Raw genomic sequence first — 20708 nt, 5'->3', positions numbered from 1 at the left:
TAGATGATATCTTTACTTCAGCTATTTTAAAAAATAATACATGTTATTTCGCATCATACTTAAGAGTCCGCCAAGCAGCCCGTATTGGTACTCCAACCAAAAAAATGTTATGAATTGTTGTGCCAACAGCATTGGAATGTGAGGTAAAATCTTAGCTCAGAGCAGATGATGCAATAAAAGCATGACATGTCAGGTGTAATCACACCCCATCCCTGCTAATTTCACTCTGAAGTGGGCAGGATGAGGGATAGTGATATAACCTCCCAGGAGTCTGTGGTGAAATTGGTATGTTATACATCAGCCCACTGGATTAAATACCAATGCCGGAAGTCCGGCAGATGAAGAACCCGACAGGGGAGGTAAGTAGGCTATCTCTAACCCTCTCCCCCCCTAACCCTCCCTTAGGGGTGCCTAACCCTAACCTCTCCCCTAGTGCCTAACCCTAACCTCCCCCCAGGGGTGCCTAAATCTAACCCCCCCTCCCTGCACCCTAAACCTAACCCTCTTGGGGGGATGCCTAAACCTAACCTCCCCCTGGAGTTGCCTGACCCTAACCCCCCTTCCCCTAGCCTAACCCTCCTGGGGGGGAGCCTAACCCTAAGTCCCCCTGGGAGACCCTAAACCTAACCCTCTCACCCCCGCGCTGCTGTCCGCTCCTGACGCAAGATTTCGGCGTGGGGGTAATGACAGGCGTCGGTATTTAGATGCCCATCATTAGTCCCATGCCAGGATTTCACTATCAAGCCGGCGGTCGGCATTTTGACGGCCGTTTCCTGACTACATACCGTCTGTGGGGACTGTGTCCCCCAGATGTTTCACGTAAGTAGGCAAGTACGGTATGCCATGTAGTCATTATACCACTGCCTGATGTGAGAAAACCACATCATGTACTTTCCTGGTGAGCCATTTTGGTTACTTAGCTTACCCAAACACAAAATGACTCTTACAAGAAGAACAATACATTCAGTTCATTTTAGATTACGAGATCATTTACATTGCCCTTTTTAAGGGAGACACATTCTGTCAGTGTTTCCTATTACAAGGTTTTGCCTGCATTTATTTATAGAAACCAAAGTCTTTCAAATATTGTGTTTGCATTGACAGTCTGCATAGGTGGCCTCTTACCAAAATAGATCTTCCAAAATATAAATTATTAAGTACAATTAAGCTGTCCTAATGAGGCCCCAGGAACTCTTTTGATAAACCAGGAAGGAAAACTGGATAATAATAGTTATGCCCATTTACTATAACCATTTTCTATCTACTTCAATCTTCACCTCAATTGTCTTCTTAATGAGTCATGTCTCTGTCTTCACAGCCTCAGGGTCCCTCTGTATAAAGCCCCTTTTCACTTAAATTATGCGGAAGCCGCACCTGCAGCAGGATTTGTCCGTCAGTACAGCCACGCACAAGCCTGGAGCCAGCAGTGTAGATCACCAACTGAAAGTATAGAAAGAGCATTGCTTGTAGTGTATATCCAGAAAATATCAGACTATCTACCCAGTCTATGTATCCTGTGTCGGCAGTTGAACTCACTGGCAAAGGTACTCAAAGGGAGTGCTGGTAACGCCTGGGTCGGGAATGGGTGGCTGCCATCAGAAAATCTGGGGCAGATAGCTCAATGTGTAAGGTGTCTGACTGCCATGTGAGAGGTACTAGATTTCAGTCCCAGTCAGTGGCGGCTCCAGGGGTGGGGGTGCAACGCAGTCCAAGATTCAAATAGGGGAGCCACAACAACTGCCAGTGAGCCCCGGCCATCTATGTTTGGCAGCATTTAAAATGGCAGTTGGTGTGGTTCCCCTATTTGAATTTTGGATGCACTGCAGCCCCACCTCTGGAGCCGCCACTGGTCCCAGTTATGACAGTATTTTGAAATGTGTGCGTTAAACAAAAGAGCATGTGACTGAAGGTGCTTTGGGAGGTGGTCAGAAGGAGGAAGAGTCGGACAGGGAGGAGATAGAGCCGACCAGGAGACGCCATGAAAACAAGAAAAGGAATCTACAAGTGAGAATGATTATAAACAGAGACTAGACAGGCCCAAGCAGCGGCCCCTGTCATGCGGTGCGCTGTGCTGTGGCACATGTCGCACCACAGTAGTTACGGCCCTGCATTACATCACATCAATAATGCTTGAAGGAGAAGGAATAACTGCACTTTGCATTTATTTTACTATAGGCCCTCCAAGAATGTAGTACAATGCTTGCAGGACTCTAGATACTGTAGATAGGGAGCTATTGAGAGACCTGTGTGGTAGCACAACGCAAATGCCGTCCCTGGCTGAGACAAAGATCTGTCTCCGTAACAGACTTTTACTAAGTTTCTCTCTTAACTCTGCAATAAACAAAGAGCTCCCACCTCACAGCAAGAGATTGCATCTTTTAGAGCCAGACCACCAGTACAGTAATAACCAGTGGAGTAGTAACAACCACGTACAGAAAAACACCCTTAACAGAGTTTGTAAATAACTAGTTACAATCAAACCATGTTTTTCCTAAAACTGACATTGCTGGTTTTCTTTACTCAGTAAAGTTGAGAGATCCCCAACTGAAATTTTTTTTTTTCATATTGTACCTGCAACCTTAAAATAAAAAAAAACATTTTATATATATAGCCACTTAACGCCAAACATTTCATGCATATTTTTTAGTTTTAAGATGCTCAATAGATAATGGGGTTGAGATCTAGAATCCCGCAGAGCCAGTATTTTGTGTTAAATTGCAAATCACCAGGAATAAAAGCAAGCTCGCTAAGGAACAAATGCCCTGCATCTGCAATATCTTAAAATAATAACTTCAGGAACTGTTAAAACCATTAAAGCTCTTTCTTCCAAATAGCACAACATCATGAAAAATGAAAAAAGCTCATAGAATACAAATGCACCATCTTGGATGCAGTGTAAAATGCTTCTGTATATTGCAGTTTCATATAATTCCCACTTATATTACACAGGAAAGGAAGAAAGCCGTTGTAGTTACAGAGTTGGATGTGAGATTTGGACTACTTACAGTATTTTCTTGAAATCCAAGGGCTTGCATGCTGGGATGTTTTCACAGTGTATTGTTGTTCTATTGCTGTTTCACAAGTGAATCAGTTAATGGTAGTGATTGCATGTTTCAAACTGCTCAGTTTGTATCAGATTTGCCTTATGGGGAAAATTATATTTATTTGTATATAGTGCATAAATGACTTTGTTGTTCAGCACATCATTTTTCAGGTTTGGCTTCTCTATCCAACTGAGCTTAAAATCTAATAGCATTGTTGGCAATGTACATGCAAGCATTGAAATTAAGCGTTTGAAGTGCATTTAATGCTCTCCAATAAATTCTGTAAACCAATAAACATATATATACACTTTCTGACAAGCATATGCCTACATTTACATAATATTAACATTTTCTGCAGCGCTCACTAGCATTAATGTTATGTCACCACAATGATGTGACAAATATGGTAGAACAACAACTTTGTAAAAGTACTGTCACAGTGATGCAATGCATTTGTCCATGTACATATAGAAAAAGAAAACAAATACTGACAATAACGCTTTCAATTTACAATCAATCTACCAGCTACATTGCTAACTGAATAACAAAAGGCCATTTGTATTTTTTAGTGTTTTACTTATTTTAAACTCTGACCTTACTACACCTGATATTTTTTTTATATTATACTTTATTATATTATGTTTTATTATATTTTAATATTCTAAATCCCTCCAACTTGTCTTGTCCACCCTCACTGCTATCCACCCCTAGCCATACCTCTGAATGTAGGCCCTGATTCAGAGCCGGACGCTCTGACAGAGCGCTCGCTCTGAATCAGGGCCGTCCTTCTTAATTTTTAGAGCGGCCTCCTGGCCACTCATATAGCTGTGGATGACCACCCTCAGCTAAAGCGAGCGGCCTGAAAGATGGTCGCGATGGTCAAGACCATCGCGACCATCGGGCTTGTGACGAGACCCTTGTGGTAGGGTCTCGTTGCCGCAAGCCCTGGAGTGCTTTTGGCTCTATCAGAGCTGAAAGCATTCCCACTGACATCACTTGTGATGTCAGTGGGGCCGGCCATAGACGGTAGGCGTTCCCATGGGAATGCCTCCGACTGGGCAGCCATGCCCCCGGCACACCCACCAAAGGGGGCGTGCTGTCACTCACCATCGACAGCACGCCCCATTTGGTGCGAGACCCGGAGCGAGGGCTTACCTGTCGCTATCTGGGTCTCGCGCATGCGCACAATGGAGCCGGCTCCGTCGTACGCATGCGCAATGGGCCAACATCGACCCACTTGCGAGCGCTCAGCGCTCGTGAGTGGGTCTGAATCAGGACCATAGTTCTCTGTGATCAGAAATATGGAGAGTAGTTTAACTGTCTATGGCTGCATAACAGGTTGCACTGTTTGTGTATACAACAAGCAAAACTATGACTATAGCAGAGCACTGTGAACTCTGATCAGTCAATGACCTGGCCAACATTAATTTATTGACTGAATTTATAGCATAAGTGTGGCTTCATTCCAACAGCAACTACCTCTCCATAATCTTCCCCTATCTTCCACGTTTGGTTCTTACATTCATGATGTGTACCGTATAGCATGTCGAACAAGCTCCTTGTGGCACAGCAGTGCCGACATTGCTGCAAGTGTGCTGCAGAAGATACACAGTCAGTTTGTAATCCAAAGACCCTCTTTGTGGGCTGAGACTTGTAGTTGAGTGATGGTTTCATGCACCACTGCTCAAACCCCACTACTAATTTCTAAGGCATGCCATCACAGTGTGAGCGCTGCACACCACTGTCTATATTGCCTCAGTGACCGACACTTACTGTAGTTATGTGTACCAATTAGCGTCATGTTGTACAAGCTTCTAGCGGCACAGCAGTGCAGACATTGCCACAACTAAGCTGAAGAAGATGCACAGTCAGTTTATGATGCATAGACACCTCTCTCTGGGTGAGACTTGTTGTTCATTGATGATTTCATACATTGCTGCTGAAACACCACTACTAATTTCTAAGGCATGCCATCATATTGTGTGAGTGCCACACATCACTGCTGAAATTGCTGCTAGCTGCTTGCAGAACAATGTGCATTGCACAAGTAATCGCATGGACAGTCTTTCATAAAATAGCCCGGCAGGCAGGTTTACTACAGTACTGTATTAAAGACTCTGATTACAATATGCAGTTAGAAGTCTTAGAAGTCTGCATGGCGCGACTTGAACAACAATGTAAGAGGACACATCAATATATCTTAATCCTTCTGGATCTCTCAGCAGCATTTGATACTGTGGACCATGGGATTCTAATTGAGCGCCTGAAAAATTTCTGTGGACTGGATGGCACAATCCTTAGATGGTTCAAATCATTTCTCACTGGCTGGTCACAGAGAGTATCTTCTGGAGTAAACTCTTCATCACCAGTGTCACTTCCATGCGGTGTCCCACAGGGTTCTATACTATCTCCCATGCTTTTTGCAGTATACATGCTACCATTGGGTGAAATAATCAGACGTCATGGCCTGGTCTACCACTGCTATGCAGATGATACACAACTGTACCTGTCCTTTGCTCCAGGTACAAAGGACCCAATAACAACCCTAAATGGCTGCCTAGCTGAGCTTCAGGAGTGGATGAGTGCCAGTTGGCTGTGACTGAACCCTGATAAAACAGAGGTTCTTATGATAGGTCACAGGACAGGGCTACAGCATAGCCAACCAACAGGACTTACGCTTGGGGGTTCAGATTTACAAAACACTAACCATGTGCGGAATCTTAGTGTTGTCCTGGATAGTGGCTTGACACTTAAACATCAGGTATCAGCCACAATGAGGAACATAGCCAGAATCAAGCACTTAATTCCCTCAGAAGATCTGCCTAAAGTCATACATGCATTTATATCATCACGCCTAGACTATTGCAACGCCCTTTACCTCGGTCGTCTCACAGCAAAAGAATTACACCACTTGCAGATGGTACAAAATGCACCTGCCAGGCTATTAACCAACCAGCCCCGTTCCAGCCACATAACACCCATTCTCTACTCCCTTCACTGGCTGCCTGTCAGATGGCGAATTGCTTTGAAGATTTGATTAATAACTTACAAAGCCCTACATGACCATGGCCCAGGGTACCTGAAGCAGCTTCTGATTCCTTACTATCCCACTCGATTACTGCGATCCGCTGACGAAGAACTATTAACAGTACCTAGAATCTCACAGAATTCGTCTGGGGGTCGAGCTTTCAGTTTTATGGCTCCAACCTTTTGGAACTCACTTCCCCACACAGTTCGAGAGGCCTCCACTCTAGAATCCTTCAAAAATAGATTCAAGACTCACCTATTCACCCAAGCATTTCACTAATGTCCCTTGTTTAAGCTTATTTTGTACTGTAAATGTAAAGCACTTTGAGTCCTTTAGGAGAAAAAGCGCTATATAAATAAAATTATTTATTATTATTATTATTATTATTATTATTATATATAATAATATATATTATTATATATATATTTGCTCACAAGCTAGTATAGAGCCAATATGATCACATATCCTCAAATCTCTGACTAACCAATATTGCCCCATATACCCATATGTTGTTAATATGTAAACTTATAAAACCTATGTAACTGTGTTATTGCTCCCTGTCCATGACCCTAAGACTCATCCCTACTGTGACAAATGGCTTATTCATGAGCAGCAGCATAGTTGTGACTTCATTTCTTTTCTCTCTTTGTCTAGTCAAACCAGTCCCTTCTCTATAGAATTAAAAACAGATCACTTGAAATGTAGGAGGGTAGAGGAACTGTGATATCTATAGCCCAGGAAATCTAAGGCCCAGTCACTTCATTCTTTAGCAATGAGGGAATAAAAATACTTCAGTTGAAAATAGTAATACGGCTTGAAGAATGAGATTTGAAGTACACATTAAAATTCTATGAGGAATTCTGTTACAGTATCCTTATTTAAGGCTGAAAAAAGTATGTTTGGTCAATTACCTTAAATTGGAAAGCAAAAATAGTACTGGCAGCAGCGAGCTTTCATAGTCCAACCTCCTACCACTTGACAACCACCTCTTTCACTTAAGTAATCTTTTCAGCTGTTAAAGATTCTAAAATACTTCTCCTTTTAGCTTCATATGTGGCTTTTGTAGATAGTTGAAATGAAGAGACATTAGAGCTAGCTTTATGTGTCTGAGGCTTTTATTATATGTGCCAAAAATTCAACATGGAGGTGCAAAATGGGACCTTTTACAAATATACAGTATAATATATAAAGATTTTAATGAAGAGTATGTCCTAATAGCCTGCGAGTTTTAGGCACTGCCCTGATTTCCAAGATTTAAAGCAGCAATAATTTAAAAGGCAAAATCAGCTGTGCCTGTATCTGCTACCTTTGGGCCTATATGTGAGTTATAAAATGGTATGAAGGAAGACAAATGTTCTCATAATGTTTCCTGGATGAAACTTTAATGCTATGTGGTGCCCTGCTGGATATCACTGCAGTGTCTGGCAGCTTGCATTAGTGCATACAGCATTATGGTAAGGAATCAATGATCTTTTTCGTCTGTGGCGTGCAAGAAAAATTTAGGTAAGATACATTGCCGTTGATTTCCTTTATGACCATTCATTAAGTATCTACAGTGCATTGCATAAAATCATCCCTTTAGAGATACTAGTCTCTAGTGCAGTGAGGGAAGAAATAAAGAAAGCTTACAGATGTGTCCACATACATCGTACTTCCTTGCGCAGTAAACAGCCCTTCTAGCCGCACCATGCAGTGGCGTTTCTCGGTAGCGCAGAGCTTCTTGTCATGCAACTTTTTGCCTTTGAATGCATCTTAGTATTCACAAGCAGCTTCTGCTGATTAAAATGATATGTGGAATGCCTGCATTCTCTGTGCAACTGCATGCGAAATGCTATGATACAGTGTACTCAGGATGTCTGGCAAACTATGCTGCTGGGGACAGCGAAACTGTGTCTGAGGATGCAGCCACTTTCCTCAGCACACCCAGAAAATGGGGCCAACACACCCCATTTTCTGGAACTCTGCCCATGCTGCCCCCAAATGCCAGCGGCATGTCAATCATGCTGAGGCTTTCAGGGCATGGTGACTTATGGCGTTGGGCCAGATTTGCACATGCGCAGTGTGGGTCCTGCACATGCATAGTTGTGTTAATAAGAGGAATAATCAGGAGATGTTATGGGTGCAGGAATGAAATACTAAAATAAACAATCTTAAAAGTGCATAGATGTGAAGTTATTATAAAAAAAAGAGGAGGTCGGATATCTGCGCACTGAGAATGGGTATGGTTGGCGAGCTGCAGTAAGTGGTACAGCTGACACTGTAAATAGGCAAATGGATAAAAAGATATACGTACTGCGCTCAGCTTAACCTTAATCTAGGCTATGAAGGTGGTCTCATATGGACTGATATGTAAACCGTGAGAGTCAGTATGATTATGAAACAACGAGGGGTTTTAATGCAAAAAACGGGGGGCATATACAATTCATATGTATATATCACAAAATGTACAAAAACAAATAAATGAATAGGGAAGGAGATAAGCATATCACTAATTATAACAAAGACAAATAGATGGGTAGAAAGGTGATAAACATTAATCAAATATAATGATCAAATAAGATAGACATGCATAGGAGATCATGAATGAGATATACTGCTGTTTAAACAGATGGTTCAATATCAGAGCTCAGAATGGGTCCAAAGTCATATAATTAGTGAGATGAGAGTTCTGGACAGATCGGTTTATAGGAACGGGGTTGTAGTGGCGTCCCGCTTGTTATATGGTACAGTCTAATGTAGCGCTAGATGAGGTGCCCGGGTGAAACTTCCCGAGGAAGGGAGTATGGAGAGATTGGCAGCCAGGGGGTAAAACTCTGAACAGTTGCTGCTGACTCCCGTGCAGATGCCGGCGGTGCGCCTGTTCCCAGGTGTCCACCGGAGCCGCAGTCCAGAACAACTGCTGCCGTGGTGTTGGAGATGCTATAGTCAGACTCTGTGTAGCCAATGACCATACATCCCCCTCACATCAGAGACTTACCTTCCTTGGTACCGCCGCTGTCCGCTCCTTCCTTTTGCCGGCTGTGCTGGTCTGCGGTGCTTGTCTGCCCTTCGTTCTGCCTGCTCTCCTGGTCTGGTCACGTGTCGGGCCCTTCTCCTCTGTATGTTTCTCCTCCGCTTACGGGTATGGTCACGTGGGGGTTGTCTGAGCTGCGGCCGCAGAAGTAGCAGTAATTCTCATGAAGATCTCTGATTATAGAATAATTATAATGATCTTATGGTGGATTAGTTGTCCTCCAACGCGTTTCAGCCCAATGGCCTTTTTCAAGGAGTTGTCTGTCAATGTAGGGGTATGTTCCTTACAACATAATATAGGAAAAATCTTCTGATTATATTGGTCTCATGTGAATCAAGCGTGAAACAGGCGCACCGCCGGCATCTGCACGGGAGTCAGCAGCAACCGTTCAGAGTTTTACCCCCTGGCTGCCGATCTCTCCATACTCCCTTCCTCAGGAAGTTTCACCCGGGCACCTCATCTAGCGCTACATTAGACTGTACCATATAACAAGCGGGACACCGCTACAACCCCATTCCTATAGACCGATCTGTCCAGAACCCTCATCTCACTAATTATATGACTTTGGACCCATTCTGAGCTCTGATATTGAACCATCTGTTTAAACAGCAGTATATCTCATTCATGATCTCCTATGCATGTCTATCTTATTTGATCATTATATTTGATTAATGTTTATCACCTTTCTACCCATCTATTTGTCTTTGTTATAATTAGTGATATACTTATCACCTTCCCTATTCATTTATTTGTTTTTGTACATTTTGTGATAAATACATATGAATTGTATATGCCCCCCGTTTTTTGCATTAAAATCCCTCGCTGTTTCATAATCATACTGACTCTCACGGTTTACATATCAGTCCATATGAGACCACCTTCATAGCCTAGATTAAGGTTAAGCTGAGCGCAGTACGTATATCTTTTTATCTATTATAAAAAGAAAATGGCTTTGGCCCGGTATGATATAGTCAGAATCACTAAGAGCAGTAATCAAAGTGGTAACTCCTTGCAATATCGAGGAATGGAGTTCAGTAAGGAGTGTCCAAGGTAATACAGAACGCAGGTATTTGTGTTTGAGAGGTAACTAACTCGCAGCAGTTTGGTAAAAGATGACTGGTAGAATGTTCTCCTTCTGTTTTCCTCCAATTTAACTCTGATATAACTCTGAGTTAAGGTGTAAAAATCTAATAACAAAACATGTAAAATCAAAACAGTGTTGCAGCCAAAAGAGCTTTGCAGTCTATGAATAAGTATGATCAGTGGCGTAACTAGGACTCAGTGATGGGGGGTGCCACCGTCCAGGTCAGTGAGGTCCATAGCACTACACAGTAAAACAAATACACCGCTGCCGACGCAGGGTAGTACATTCACTGACAGTGATTGTACTACCCGGCAGCGGTGTGTTTGTTTTAGCAGCCAATAAGATTCCACAGTGGGTCAAGGAAGAGACGTCGTGACAATGGTTTCAGGTGCAGGAGCAGGTATTCGGGTATGTATAGTTTTGTGTTCTGTGTGTTTTATGTGTAAGGGGCATTACTACTAGGGGCATTGCATAAGGGGCACTACTACTGGGGGCATTAATATGCATATGGAATGGAAAGGAATGGTCACAGAGTGACGAAAAATGGTGGCATGTCATGTTGACAGACCCCCATTTTCAGTGACCATGCCCACATTTTCCTCTACTTTTGTAGAAAGTAAGTTTTGGGGCTATTCATTATATAGGTAAAGCAGGAGATATCATGGATATCTCCTGCTTTCCTTTCAGCCCCGATCTGTCTCACTGTCAGCTCATACTTGCCTACAATGTGATGCAGCCTAGACTGGCATAGCAGGGTGAGCGTGAAACTAATTTGGGGGTGGATCTGGGCCGTGAGATTACCGACACTGTGCAGACGGGGGCGGGGCCACGATGACACAATTCAGCATGAATCGCGTCATCGGCTTCCCCGAACTGCCCTTTTACAAGGGGAAAGTGGACGCTAGCGCAGGGGTGAACTGATGCCGGAAGTGGGGGGTGCGGGCCAGCTGGGAGACTTGCCCGATCTTCCGGGGTGCCGAGAGCACCACCCAATTTTCAGGAGGCTCTCAACCATCCCAGGAGAGTAGGCAAGTATGCCGCACCTTCCCTGTGGGAATGAGTTCTGGGTTGTGAAGAGGGATACGATACATCCCTGTCCGGCTCCTTCTGCCAGATGCTGGCGCTTTGTTTGCCCAGTACAGGCAGGCACACTAGCAATGCTGAGCCAGACTCAGCAGTGCTAACTTTAACTGCTATGGAAGTTGCAGCGAAGGGGATCACAAAGACAGCCGATTTTTGGATCAGCTGTCTCTGCATCAGAGCAATGTTAAATTGCTTTGTATCCACTGCTGCTAATCGCAGTGAGTTGGATTAGTAATTTAATGAATGGATCTCTTAGAATCAAAACACCCTTCCAGCCTAACATACACTGCTGAGGCTAATTCAGAGGGCTCGATTCTGAGCTTGACACAAGTGCAATTGCAGACAGAGCTAGCAGATATTAGCATACTGCACATGCACCAAAGAAAGAAATCAGTGACTGTGCATTTCCTGGATCAGGCATTTGATCACTGAAGGAGATCACTTGTGTGAACGGATTGATCCATCTGTAGAGAGACCATTGGCATATTTATAATAAGTGCAGGGTGTGCGAGGCCCACACCGCACACTCTGCACATATAATTATACTTAAATCTCTGGAGTCCCACATTGGCAGGCACTGCAGAACAGCAGAAATCACTGGTTAAATAGCAAGGTGGCCATTTTCCTGGTGTTTTGTGCATACGCAATAAAGAAGTCCCTGGGAATGTGGCACAAACACCATGTTCCCGGAGACCTGTGCTGCCAGAGAGGGTTCCCACATGGAGCCTGCACACAGGTACTCTCCTCTCTTAAACCACCTCTGAGAGGGAGCACATGTTCCAGACAAAGGGCGTTTCTGGTCAGCAAACACAGAACTTCCCCTTTTCATAGAAATGTAATGGTAGTGTTGTGAGCATGTAAGCTGACTTACGGTAAATGCACAAATGTAGCATGCCGACAGATATTGCACAACTGTTTGGGGGGGGACCTTTTGCACCTAAAGTGGGGTGGGTTCATGTCCAGAACCAAGCCCAGAGCTGGGGGCAAAGCAGAAATGGAATAACTTTGCACCTTGGCAAAACATGCTGTACTGCAGGATGGGCAGATTTGAAGTGCGTAGAGAAATTTCGATTTTGCAGTTGTTCCTATTTTTGCTTTGCTCCCAACTCTGAATGTGCCCATATTATTGTTGTTGTTTTTGGTTTCCGAGTTATTACTTACTGTACACGATAGCTTAATCTGTTACAGTACATTAGTGCAGATCGTTTTTCAATATTTCTAGCAGCAGCAGCACAATACCCCCGTGCCATAATGTCATGCTATGTTTTATTAAATGGAACAAAAAGAAGACAAATGAGCTAAACCTAATGATTGGGAGTATATTTGAAAAATAGTAGAAATGTAAATGGCACTCTTGTAATCTTTACAGTTTACACCATACTGGGAAACATGTGCTTTTATTACTTTATGATATCCAAGGCAGTTGGGAAATTTAATGTAGCATGTCTATTCATTCTCAGAAAAACAATATATATAGGTTCATTTTGTCCAGTTACGCATGAGAATAACCAACAGAATTCTGTCATCCAGTTTTATGGTTTGGATTTTGTTTGGCTGGCTGCAAGCATTCTGTTGCAGTAGATTACACTAATCTAGATATTGCCATTATAATATTTCATTCAAGACTTTCCATCAGCAGAAGAGCAAATAAAAGAGATCATTTAAAATTGTAAAATGATCATTAAATTATATTAGTATCTTTAGGATAAATACATTGTTTTTATATAAAACAAGGTACTCAAATAATTAGATTCAAAGCTTTAAATAAGCTAATGATGGATTGTCTTAACTAACTGTACTATTTCCTTGTTACTCTATGTTCTAGATTGAGTTCTGTTACCCTTGAAATAGCTGAAGTTTCTCAATCTGGTGGAAGCACAGCATTTGCTGTTGAGATCTGTCGATGTCCTGCTGGATTTAGTGGTACATCTTGTGAAGTAAGTGTCAGATATAACTTAAGTCTAACATATTATGTTGTAAGAAATTTAAAGTACCTGAACAACACAGCCAAATTCCTGACTAATAGCAATGGGAGTGGTGAGTTTTATAAAAACTCTAGTAACAAAAGCATAATAGACCAAATAATAAACTAGAACTGCTAATTCATATACAGTACAAATGTCTAATCACAGTAAAAATCACTGATGAACAAGTAAACTAATTGTATATGTACATAAAGAAAGACTAGAAAGACTAGATAATAAAATATTTCATATCTAATGTTGTCATAAATTAATAATATGAATATATCCAAATGTACACATTGCATACACATTCGCTATGCTTGCTCGCTACATCTATAAAAATGCATAGGTAAAAATTGTAATTTCCCATATAACAAAATGGCAAACAACAAAGTCGAAAGCAGTCTTCACAATAACTGCAGGCTTATCTGTTTAATAGTATTGTACAATAAATTATTTTTTTTTTTTGTATGAGAGTTTCAGAACCATCAATTTTTTAACTATACATGGATGCAGTTTTTGCTCCATGACCTGGACCATCACTTCTCTACTTTCCAAATTTGTCGAAATGTGATTTTGCATTTATGTACTATTTGTCATTAACTGACAGGGTTTTTTAGATAATAAACAATAGATAATAAGTCTTGTCTGAACAAGAGGAATAAAAAAATAAATTGATTATAAATGAATACAAAAGAGTTAACAGCGAAAGAACAACTGAATTTCTCAAACAAGACTATATTAATGTTCATATATGAGATGTTACATAATACCCATTATCCAGAAAGTTCAGAAAACATGCTTTTTGCTAGTACCCTATAATATTGTAATGATATAGACATAATCGTTAGGATCCTACTTATACACTCAGCATGAGGAACACTACTAAAAAAATGTAACAAGGAGAGGTATGTCGAGCACAGTGTGGAAATTAACAGGGTCAAGTTAGTACAGAAAAAAATATTAATTAAATCCTAAACATTTTGGTTAATAGCTTCCCATACCTGTACATTATTAGTGTGCAATGCAAAGCATGACATACTGTAGGTAAGATCACATGAACATGTCAGATCCAATCTCAACACTTGATATACATAAAATACGACTAAATCTATTACCATGTAAACCTTAAGGGGCTACATTATGCTTGAGCCCTGGAAGACTTAAGCTTGGTACACACTATGCAATGTATTGTACGATATAACGTTCCAACAAGTATCAAAACAATATATTGTACACATTGTATAGTGTGTACACCCAATCCATTGTTCATTGAATCATCCCATCCAGTGGAAGCTCCAGAGGTGGGGCTGCAGTGCAGTCAAAAATTCAAATAGGGGAGTCACACCAACCGCCTTTCCAAACATCGCTGGCTGGGACGCACTGGCTGTTAGTGTCGCTCCCCTATTTGAATTTTGGACTGTCCTGCAGCCCCACCTCTGGAGCCGCCACTGGTCCCATCTGCTGTGCTGCACAGAAGATGGGATGATTCAATGAACAACGAGGTATAGTTACATGCAGCATGTAACGATACATCATGCCATCGTATGGCGGATTGTGCAGTGCGTGTGGTGTAAGTAATGTATCCATATATCACCGTCAAATGGTATGTACCCAGCTTAATAATAATCTAAAGCAAATGCTCATGGGATATAGTCAGTAGGTCGACAGTTAGGATGACGACAATGCAACTTTTCCAGCTGTGAGCAGGAAGCTTAGGGTTAGGCTACGGGATGAGGTTAGGGTTAGGCTACCGAGATGGGGTTAGGGTTAAACACTAGATGAAGGGTTAGGTTTAGGGATTATGGTTGGGGATAGGGTAGGAATACTCATCAGAATGATGGAGGTCTGACCCGGAAGCAACAGTCACATGATCACCAGGACCAGGATGCCATGATGGAGCAACTGCAGCCATCAGGAGCAGGTAAGTGACAGTTGGGCCACCAGGGATGATATGTTGTCATTCTAGTATGTCGAAATTTCATCAGTGTCTACACAATGAATGTCGACATGGCCAATGTCAACATTATGACCATGTTGACATTCTCATTGTCGACATATGCTCATAGGGCCTAATTCAGATTTGGGAACAGAGTAAGAAAGAGCAAGTAACTGTGCATCTTGGTAAAACCATGCAACACTGCAGGTAGGGTAGATTTAAACTGTGTGAGAGATTAGATTTGGGAGGGGTGTGTTCAAACTGACATTTAAATTGCAGTGTAAAAATAAAGCTGTCCAGCATTTGTGGGCTACAGTACATACAAAAGCTGCCATTATTTACTCCACATGCAAAAAACAATGTATGCATTGGCACCTCTTGCATTGCAGCATGGTTTGTCCAGGTGCAAAGTTACTTGCTCTGTCTAACTCTATTACCAAAACTGAATCAGGCCCATAGTGAATCCTTATTGGGTTTACTGTAACGTGAAGTCATGTAGTATCAGTTGGCTAGAATATGATCAGTGAATTTGTTTTACTGTATGTTTTACTGTATGTCCAAAATTACACAGCTAATTAGTTTAAATTAGATATTGCAGAGCCAGATAGGACCTCCATGAGGCCCCAGGCAATGTACTATATTGGGTGACCCTTTCTGGTATGTCCATATCAAATGCCTTTACCAAGCTATTCCTGCACCTTCACTACACTATACCACTTTATATACATTACTTGCCCAATACATGCCTCTAACATTATAATACAGATGCAGTCATCCAAACAGCTGGCAATCAGCACACTCCCATGGTCCCATCATATCACCATGTACAGTACACTTGGCCTGATTCAGAGATGGGGCAGAACTAGCAGTCACCTCTACTGTTGGGTATCCACAATTATTAGGTAAAAGAAAAACACTGCTTTTTGTTTGATTTTATAGAATCATATCAGCGAAATAAACCCAATGTTTACTAATTCTCTTAGTACATATTAATTTATCTCTGTTGTACAGTTCACACAATGCAAATGCTTTAATGCAAAATTGGAATTAACAACTACAGGTTGAGTCTCCCATATCCAAAATGCTTGGGACCAGGGGTATTTTGGATAATGGAATATTCAGTATTTTGGAATAATTGCATACCATAATGAAATATCTTGGGAATAGACCCAAATATACACACAGAATGCATTTGTGGTATATACACCTTATACACACAGCCTGCAGGTAATTTTATACAATATTTTCAATAATTTTGTGGCTCAAGCAAAGTTTGTGTACAGAAATGAAATTCATTTATGTTTAATATACACCTTATACACACAGCCTGAAGGTAATTTTATACAATATTTTTAATAATTTGTGCCTTAGACAAAGTTTGTGTACATTGATCCATCAAAAATTAAAGGTTTCATTATCTCAGTCATGCCAAAATAATTCCGTATTTCGGAATATTTGGATATGGGATACTCCACCTGTACCAATATTTAGAAACCTATGGTTTGCATTTTCAAAGCAGAACAACTAATAGTTACTAATTTCTATACTTAACTCTTTGTGCTTTAGTATTTCTATATATAGCATACTGTACATCTCTAACTAATTGCTAAGTGGTTTCAACATTTCTTCACATCTATAATTTGAGCAAATGAAAAAATAACATGGATTATATAAGAGCATTTTATTTTACTGAATGTGATGGGTTTCCTTTTAGGCTATTATTTCTAGGTCATACTTTTACAAGATGCATTTGCATTGAGTTTGAATAGACCAAATCTTAAGAAGCAAGTTTGCAGTTTATGGTGTCACACTTCATAGAGATAAGATTCCAAATTTCAAAAACTCTAGGGAAGTTTATCATCTCACTTTGGGGCCTATGTATCAAGCATTAAATCATGTGGAAACAGCAGTTTCTGCATGATTACGACAAGTGTTTAGGGTTGGGACTAATTAGCAAAACCGGAGATCAGGAGATAACAGAAGTATGTCCTACTTTTAGCTAAGTAACATTGAATACTGCAGTCCCCTTGTTTTAAATGAGGACTGCGATCTGGGGTAATTTACTGTATCAAGCTCTTAAAAACTTTTAAGAGCTTTTCAAGCTTGTTCCCAATAGTTTAAACTAGGGGTGTGCACCGGCCACTTTTCGTGTTTTGTGTTATGGTTTTGGATCTGGATCTTTCTTCGTGTTTTGGATCTGGATTGGTTTTGCCAAAACCACCCTTCCGTGTTTTGGGTTCTGGGTTTTGTGTTTTGGATCTGTATTATTTTGAAAAAAAAGCATAAAAAACCCAGCTAAAATCACAGAATTTGTGGGTTTTTCTGCTCCAATGCTATTATTAACCTCAATTACCTTAAATTCGACTCATTTCCAGTCTATTCTGAACACCTCACAATAGTGTTTTTATGTCCAAAAGGTTGCACTGAAGTAGCTGGATGACTATGCTAAGCGATACGAGTGGGCGTCACAAACACGTGGCCCATCTAGGAGTGACACTGAAAAAGTAGGCCCCAAACAGTACATAATGCAAAGAAAAAAAAGAGGTGCAAGATGGAATTGTCCTTGGGCCCTCCCACCCACCCTTATGTTGTATAAACAGGACATGCACACTTTAACAAACCAATCATTTCAGCGCCAGGGTCTGCCACATGACTGTGGCTGAAATGATTGGTTTGTTTGGGCCCCCACAAAACAAGCTGGGAATTAATCTGTCCCTGCACAAACTGGCTCTACGGAGGCAAGATGTCATCCTCATCCTGCTCATCCACCGATTCTTCATCCTCTTCAGTGTTGTGTACATCCTCATCCTCACAGAGTATTAATTTGTCCCCACTGGAATCCACCACCACAGGTCCCTCTGTACGTTCTGGAGGCTGGTCTCCCTGGAAGAGTTGATAATTCATTTTTATGAACATTATCTTCTCACATTTTGTGGAAGCAACCTCCTACGCCTTTCACTGACAAGGTTCCCGGCTGCACTAAACACTCTTTCAGAGTACACACTGGAGGGGGGGCAACTCAGGTAAAATAGAGCCAGTTTGTACAGGGGACTCCAAATTGCCTCTTTTTCCTGCCAGTACAGGTACGGACTGTCTGACATGCCTACTTGGATGCTGTCACCGATGTAATCCTCTACCATTCTGTCAGTGGTGACAGTATCATATGCAGTGACAGTGGACATGTCAGAAATTGTTGCCAGGTCCTTCAGTCCAGACCAGATGTCCGAACTTGGTCCTGCCTGCCCTGCATCACCGCCAGCGGGTTGCTTAGGATACCTAAATTTTTTCCTGGCAGCTCCAGTTGCTGGAGAAAATGAAGAAGGAGCTGTTGACGTGTCACATTCCGCTCCAGCTGACAGTGTTTTCACCAGCAGGTCTTTGCACCTCTGCAGGCTTGTGTCGGCTGGAAAGAGAGACACCACATAGGCTTTAAACCTAGGATCGAGCACGGTGGCCAAAATGTAGTGGTGTGATTTCAACAGATTGACCTCCCTGGAATCCTGGCAAAGTGAATGAAGGGCTTCATCCACAAGTCCCACATGCCAAGGGGAATCGCTCTGTCTTAGCTCCTCCTTCACTTTCTCTAGCTGCTTCTGCAAAAACCTGATGAGGGGAATGACCTGACTCAAGCTGGCAGTGTCTGAACTGACTTCACGTGTGGCAAATTCTAAAGGTTGGAGAACCTTGCACAACATGGAAATCATTCTCCACTGCGCTTGAGTCAGGTGCATACCCCCTCCTTTGCATAGGTGGATGTATAGGCTTGCATGGCCTTTTGCTGCTCCTCCATCCTCTGAAGCATATAGAGGGTTGAGTTCCACCACGTCACAACCTCTTGCTTCAGGTGATGGCGGGGCATGTTCAAGAGTGTTTGCTGGCACTCCAGTCTTCGGCACGCAGTCGCTGAATGGTGAAAGTGGCCAGAAATTTTTCGGGCCACCCAAAGCATCTCCTGCACGCCCCTGTCGCTTTTCTGAAAATTCTGCACCACCAAGTTTATTGTGTGAGCAAAACATGGGACGTGCTGGAATTTGCCCAGATGTAATGCCCACACAATATTGGTGGCATTGTCAGATATCACAAATCTCCAGGAGAGTCTAAGTGGGGTAAGCCACGGGTGATGATTTCCCTCAGTTTCTCTAAGAGGTTGTCGGCAGTGTGCCTCTTACTGAAACCGGTGATACACAGCACAGCCTGCTTTGGAACGAGCTGGTGTTTCTGAGATGCTGCTACTGGTGACACTGCTGTTGTTGCTGCGTAAGGTGATACATCTACCCAGTAGGCTGTCACAGTCATATAGTCCTTAGTCTGCCCTGTTCCACTTCTCCACATGTCCGTGTTTAAGTGGACATTGGGTACAACCACATTTTTCAGGACACTGAGGACACTTTTTCTGATGGTTCTGTACAGTCTCGGTATCGCCTGCCTATTGAAGTGGAATCTTGATGGGATTTGGAAACGGGGACACACTACCTCCATCAATTGTCTAAATTCCACTGCACTAATGGCGGATACCGGATGCGTGTCTAACACCAACATTGCAGTCAAGGCCTCAGTTATACGTTTTTCTTCAGGATGACTGCTGTCGTACTTGATCTTCCTCGCTAAGGACTGTTGGAGGGTCAATTGTTTAGTAAAAGTAATGGTGTTCCTACTTCCTCTCTGGGATGATGAACAACTCCCAGCAGCAACAGCAGCAGCGGCAGCTGTAGGCGTAGCAATGCAGGATCCTCCGGAGGAATCCCGGATAGGAGAGTCAGTCATGCCAGTGACATGGCCTGCAGGACTACTTCGATCCTGACTAAGGAGGAAATTGACGAGGAGGGAGTTGACGGTGTGGTTTACTGGCGCTTGGATACAACAGGACAAAGGGATTTAGGTGTCCCTGGACTGCTTATGGTCTTAGCCAAAGTTTCTGAACTTGACAGTAACTTTTTATGAATGCGCTGCAGGTGACGTATAAGGGTGGATGTTCCTAGGTGGTTAACCTCCCTACCCCTACTTATTTCACCTTTACATATGGTACATATCGCAAGACAGTTGTTGTCTGGATTTGGATAGAAATATTGCCAGACCAAAGATGTGGAATGTTTGGTCTTCTGCCCAGGCATGGCCGTGATGGGCTTTTTCATCCCACGGACAACAACTGTCTCCCCCGGAGCCTGATTTAAACAAACCACATCACCATCAGAATCTTCCTCGCCAACTTCCTCCTCAGCGCCAGCTACACCAGTATCCTCATCCTGTTGTACTTCAACAGTGACATCTTCAATTTGCATATCAGCAAGTGGACTGTGGGTGCTCCTTTCAGCACTTGCAAAGGGCGTGCAAATGGTGGAAAGAGCCACCTCTTCCCGTCCAGTGCTGGGAAGGTCAGGCATCGCAACCGCCACCACACTTGGACTCTCCTTGGGGATTTGTGATATCTTCTTAGAATGCACAGTTCTTCGCTGTGCTTTTGCCAGCTTACCTCTTTTGATTTTTTTAGCAGGATGAGGGCTTCCATCGTCATGTGAAGCTGAACCACTGGTCATGAACATAGGGATAGACCTA

The 20708-nt window shown here is 42.4% G+C and overlaps 1 protein-coding gene across 1 annotated transcript in view; it reads left to right on the top strand.

The window, feature by feature from the left end:
- The window catches only part of LAMA2 (laminin subunit alpha 2), a 901593-nt gene that overhangs the window by 415653 nt on the left and 465232 nt on the right, over positions 1-20708 (top strand). Inside the window, exon 15 of the mRNA XM_088452064.1 lies at positions 13078-13189. Within this exon, the coding sequence (XP_088308190.1) occupies positions 13078-13189 (112 nt within the window). The remainder of the gene's footprint in view (positions 1-13077; positions 13190-20708) is intronic.

Source organism: Taudactylus pleione, unplaced genomic scaffold, assembly GCF_031769625.1.
Source record: "Taudactylus pleione unplaced genomic scaffold, aTauple2 ptg000006l, whole genome shotgun sequence".
Taxonomy (NCBI): domain Eukaryota; kingdom Metazoa; phylum Chordata; class Amphibia; order Anura; family Myobatrachidae; genus Taudactylus; species Taudactylus pleione.
The sequence above is the reverse complement of the archived record's forward strand: the minus strand, read 5'-3'. Positions and strand labels throughout refer to the sequence as shown.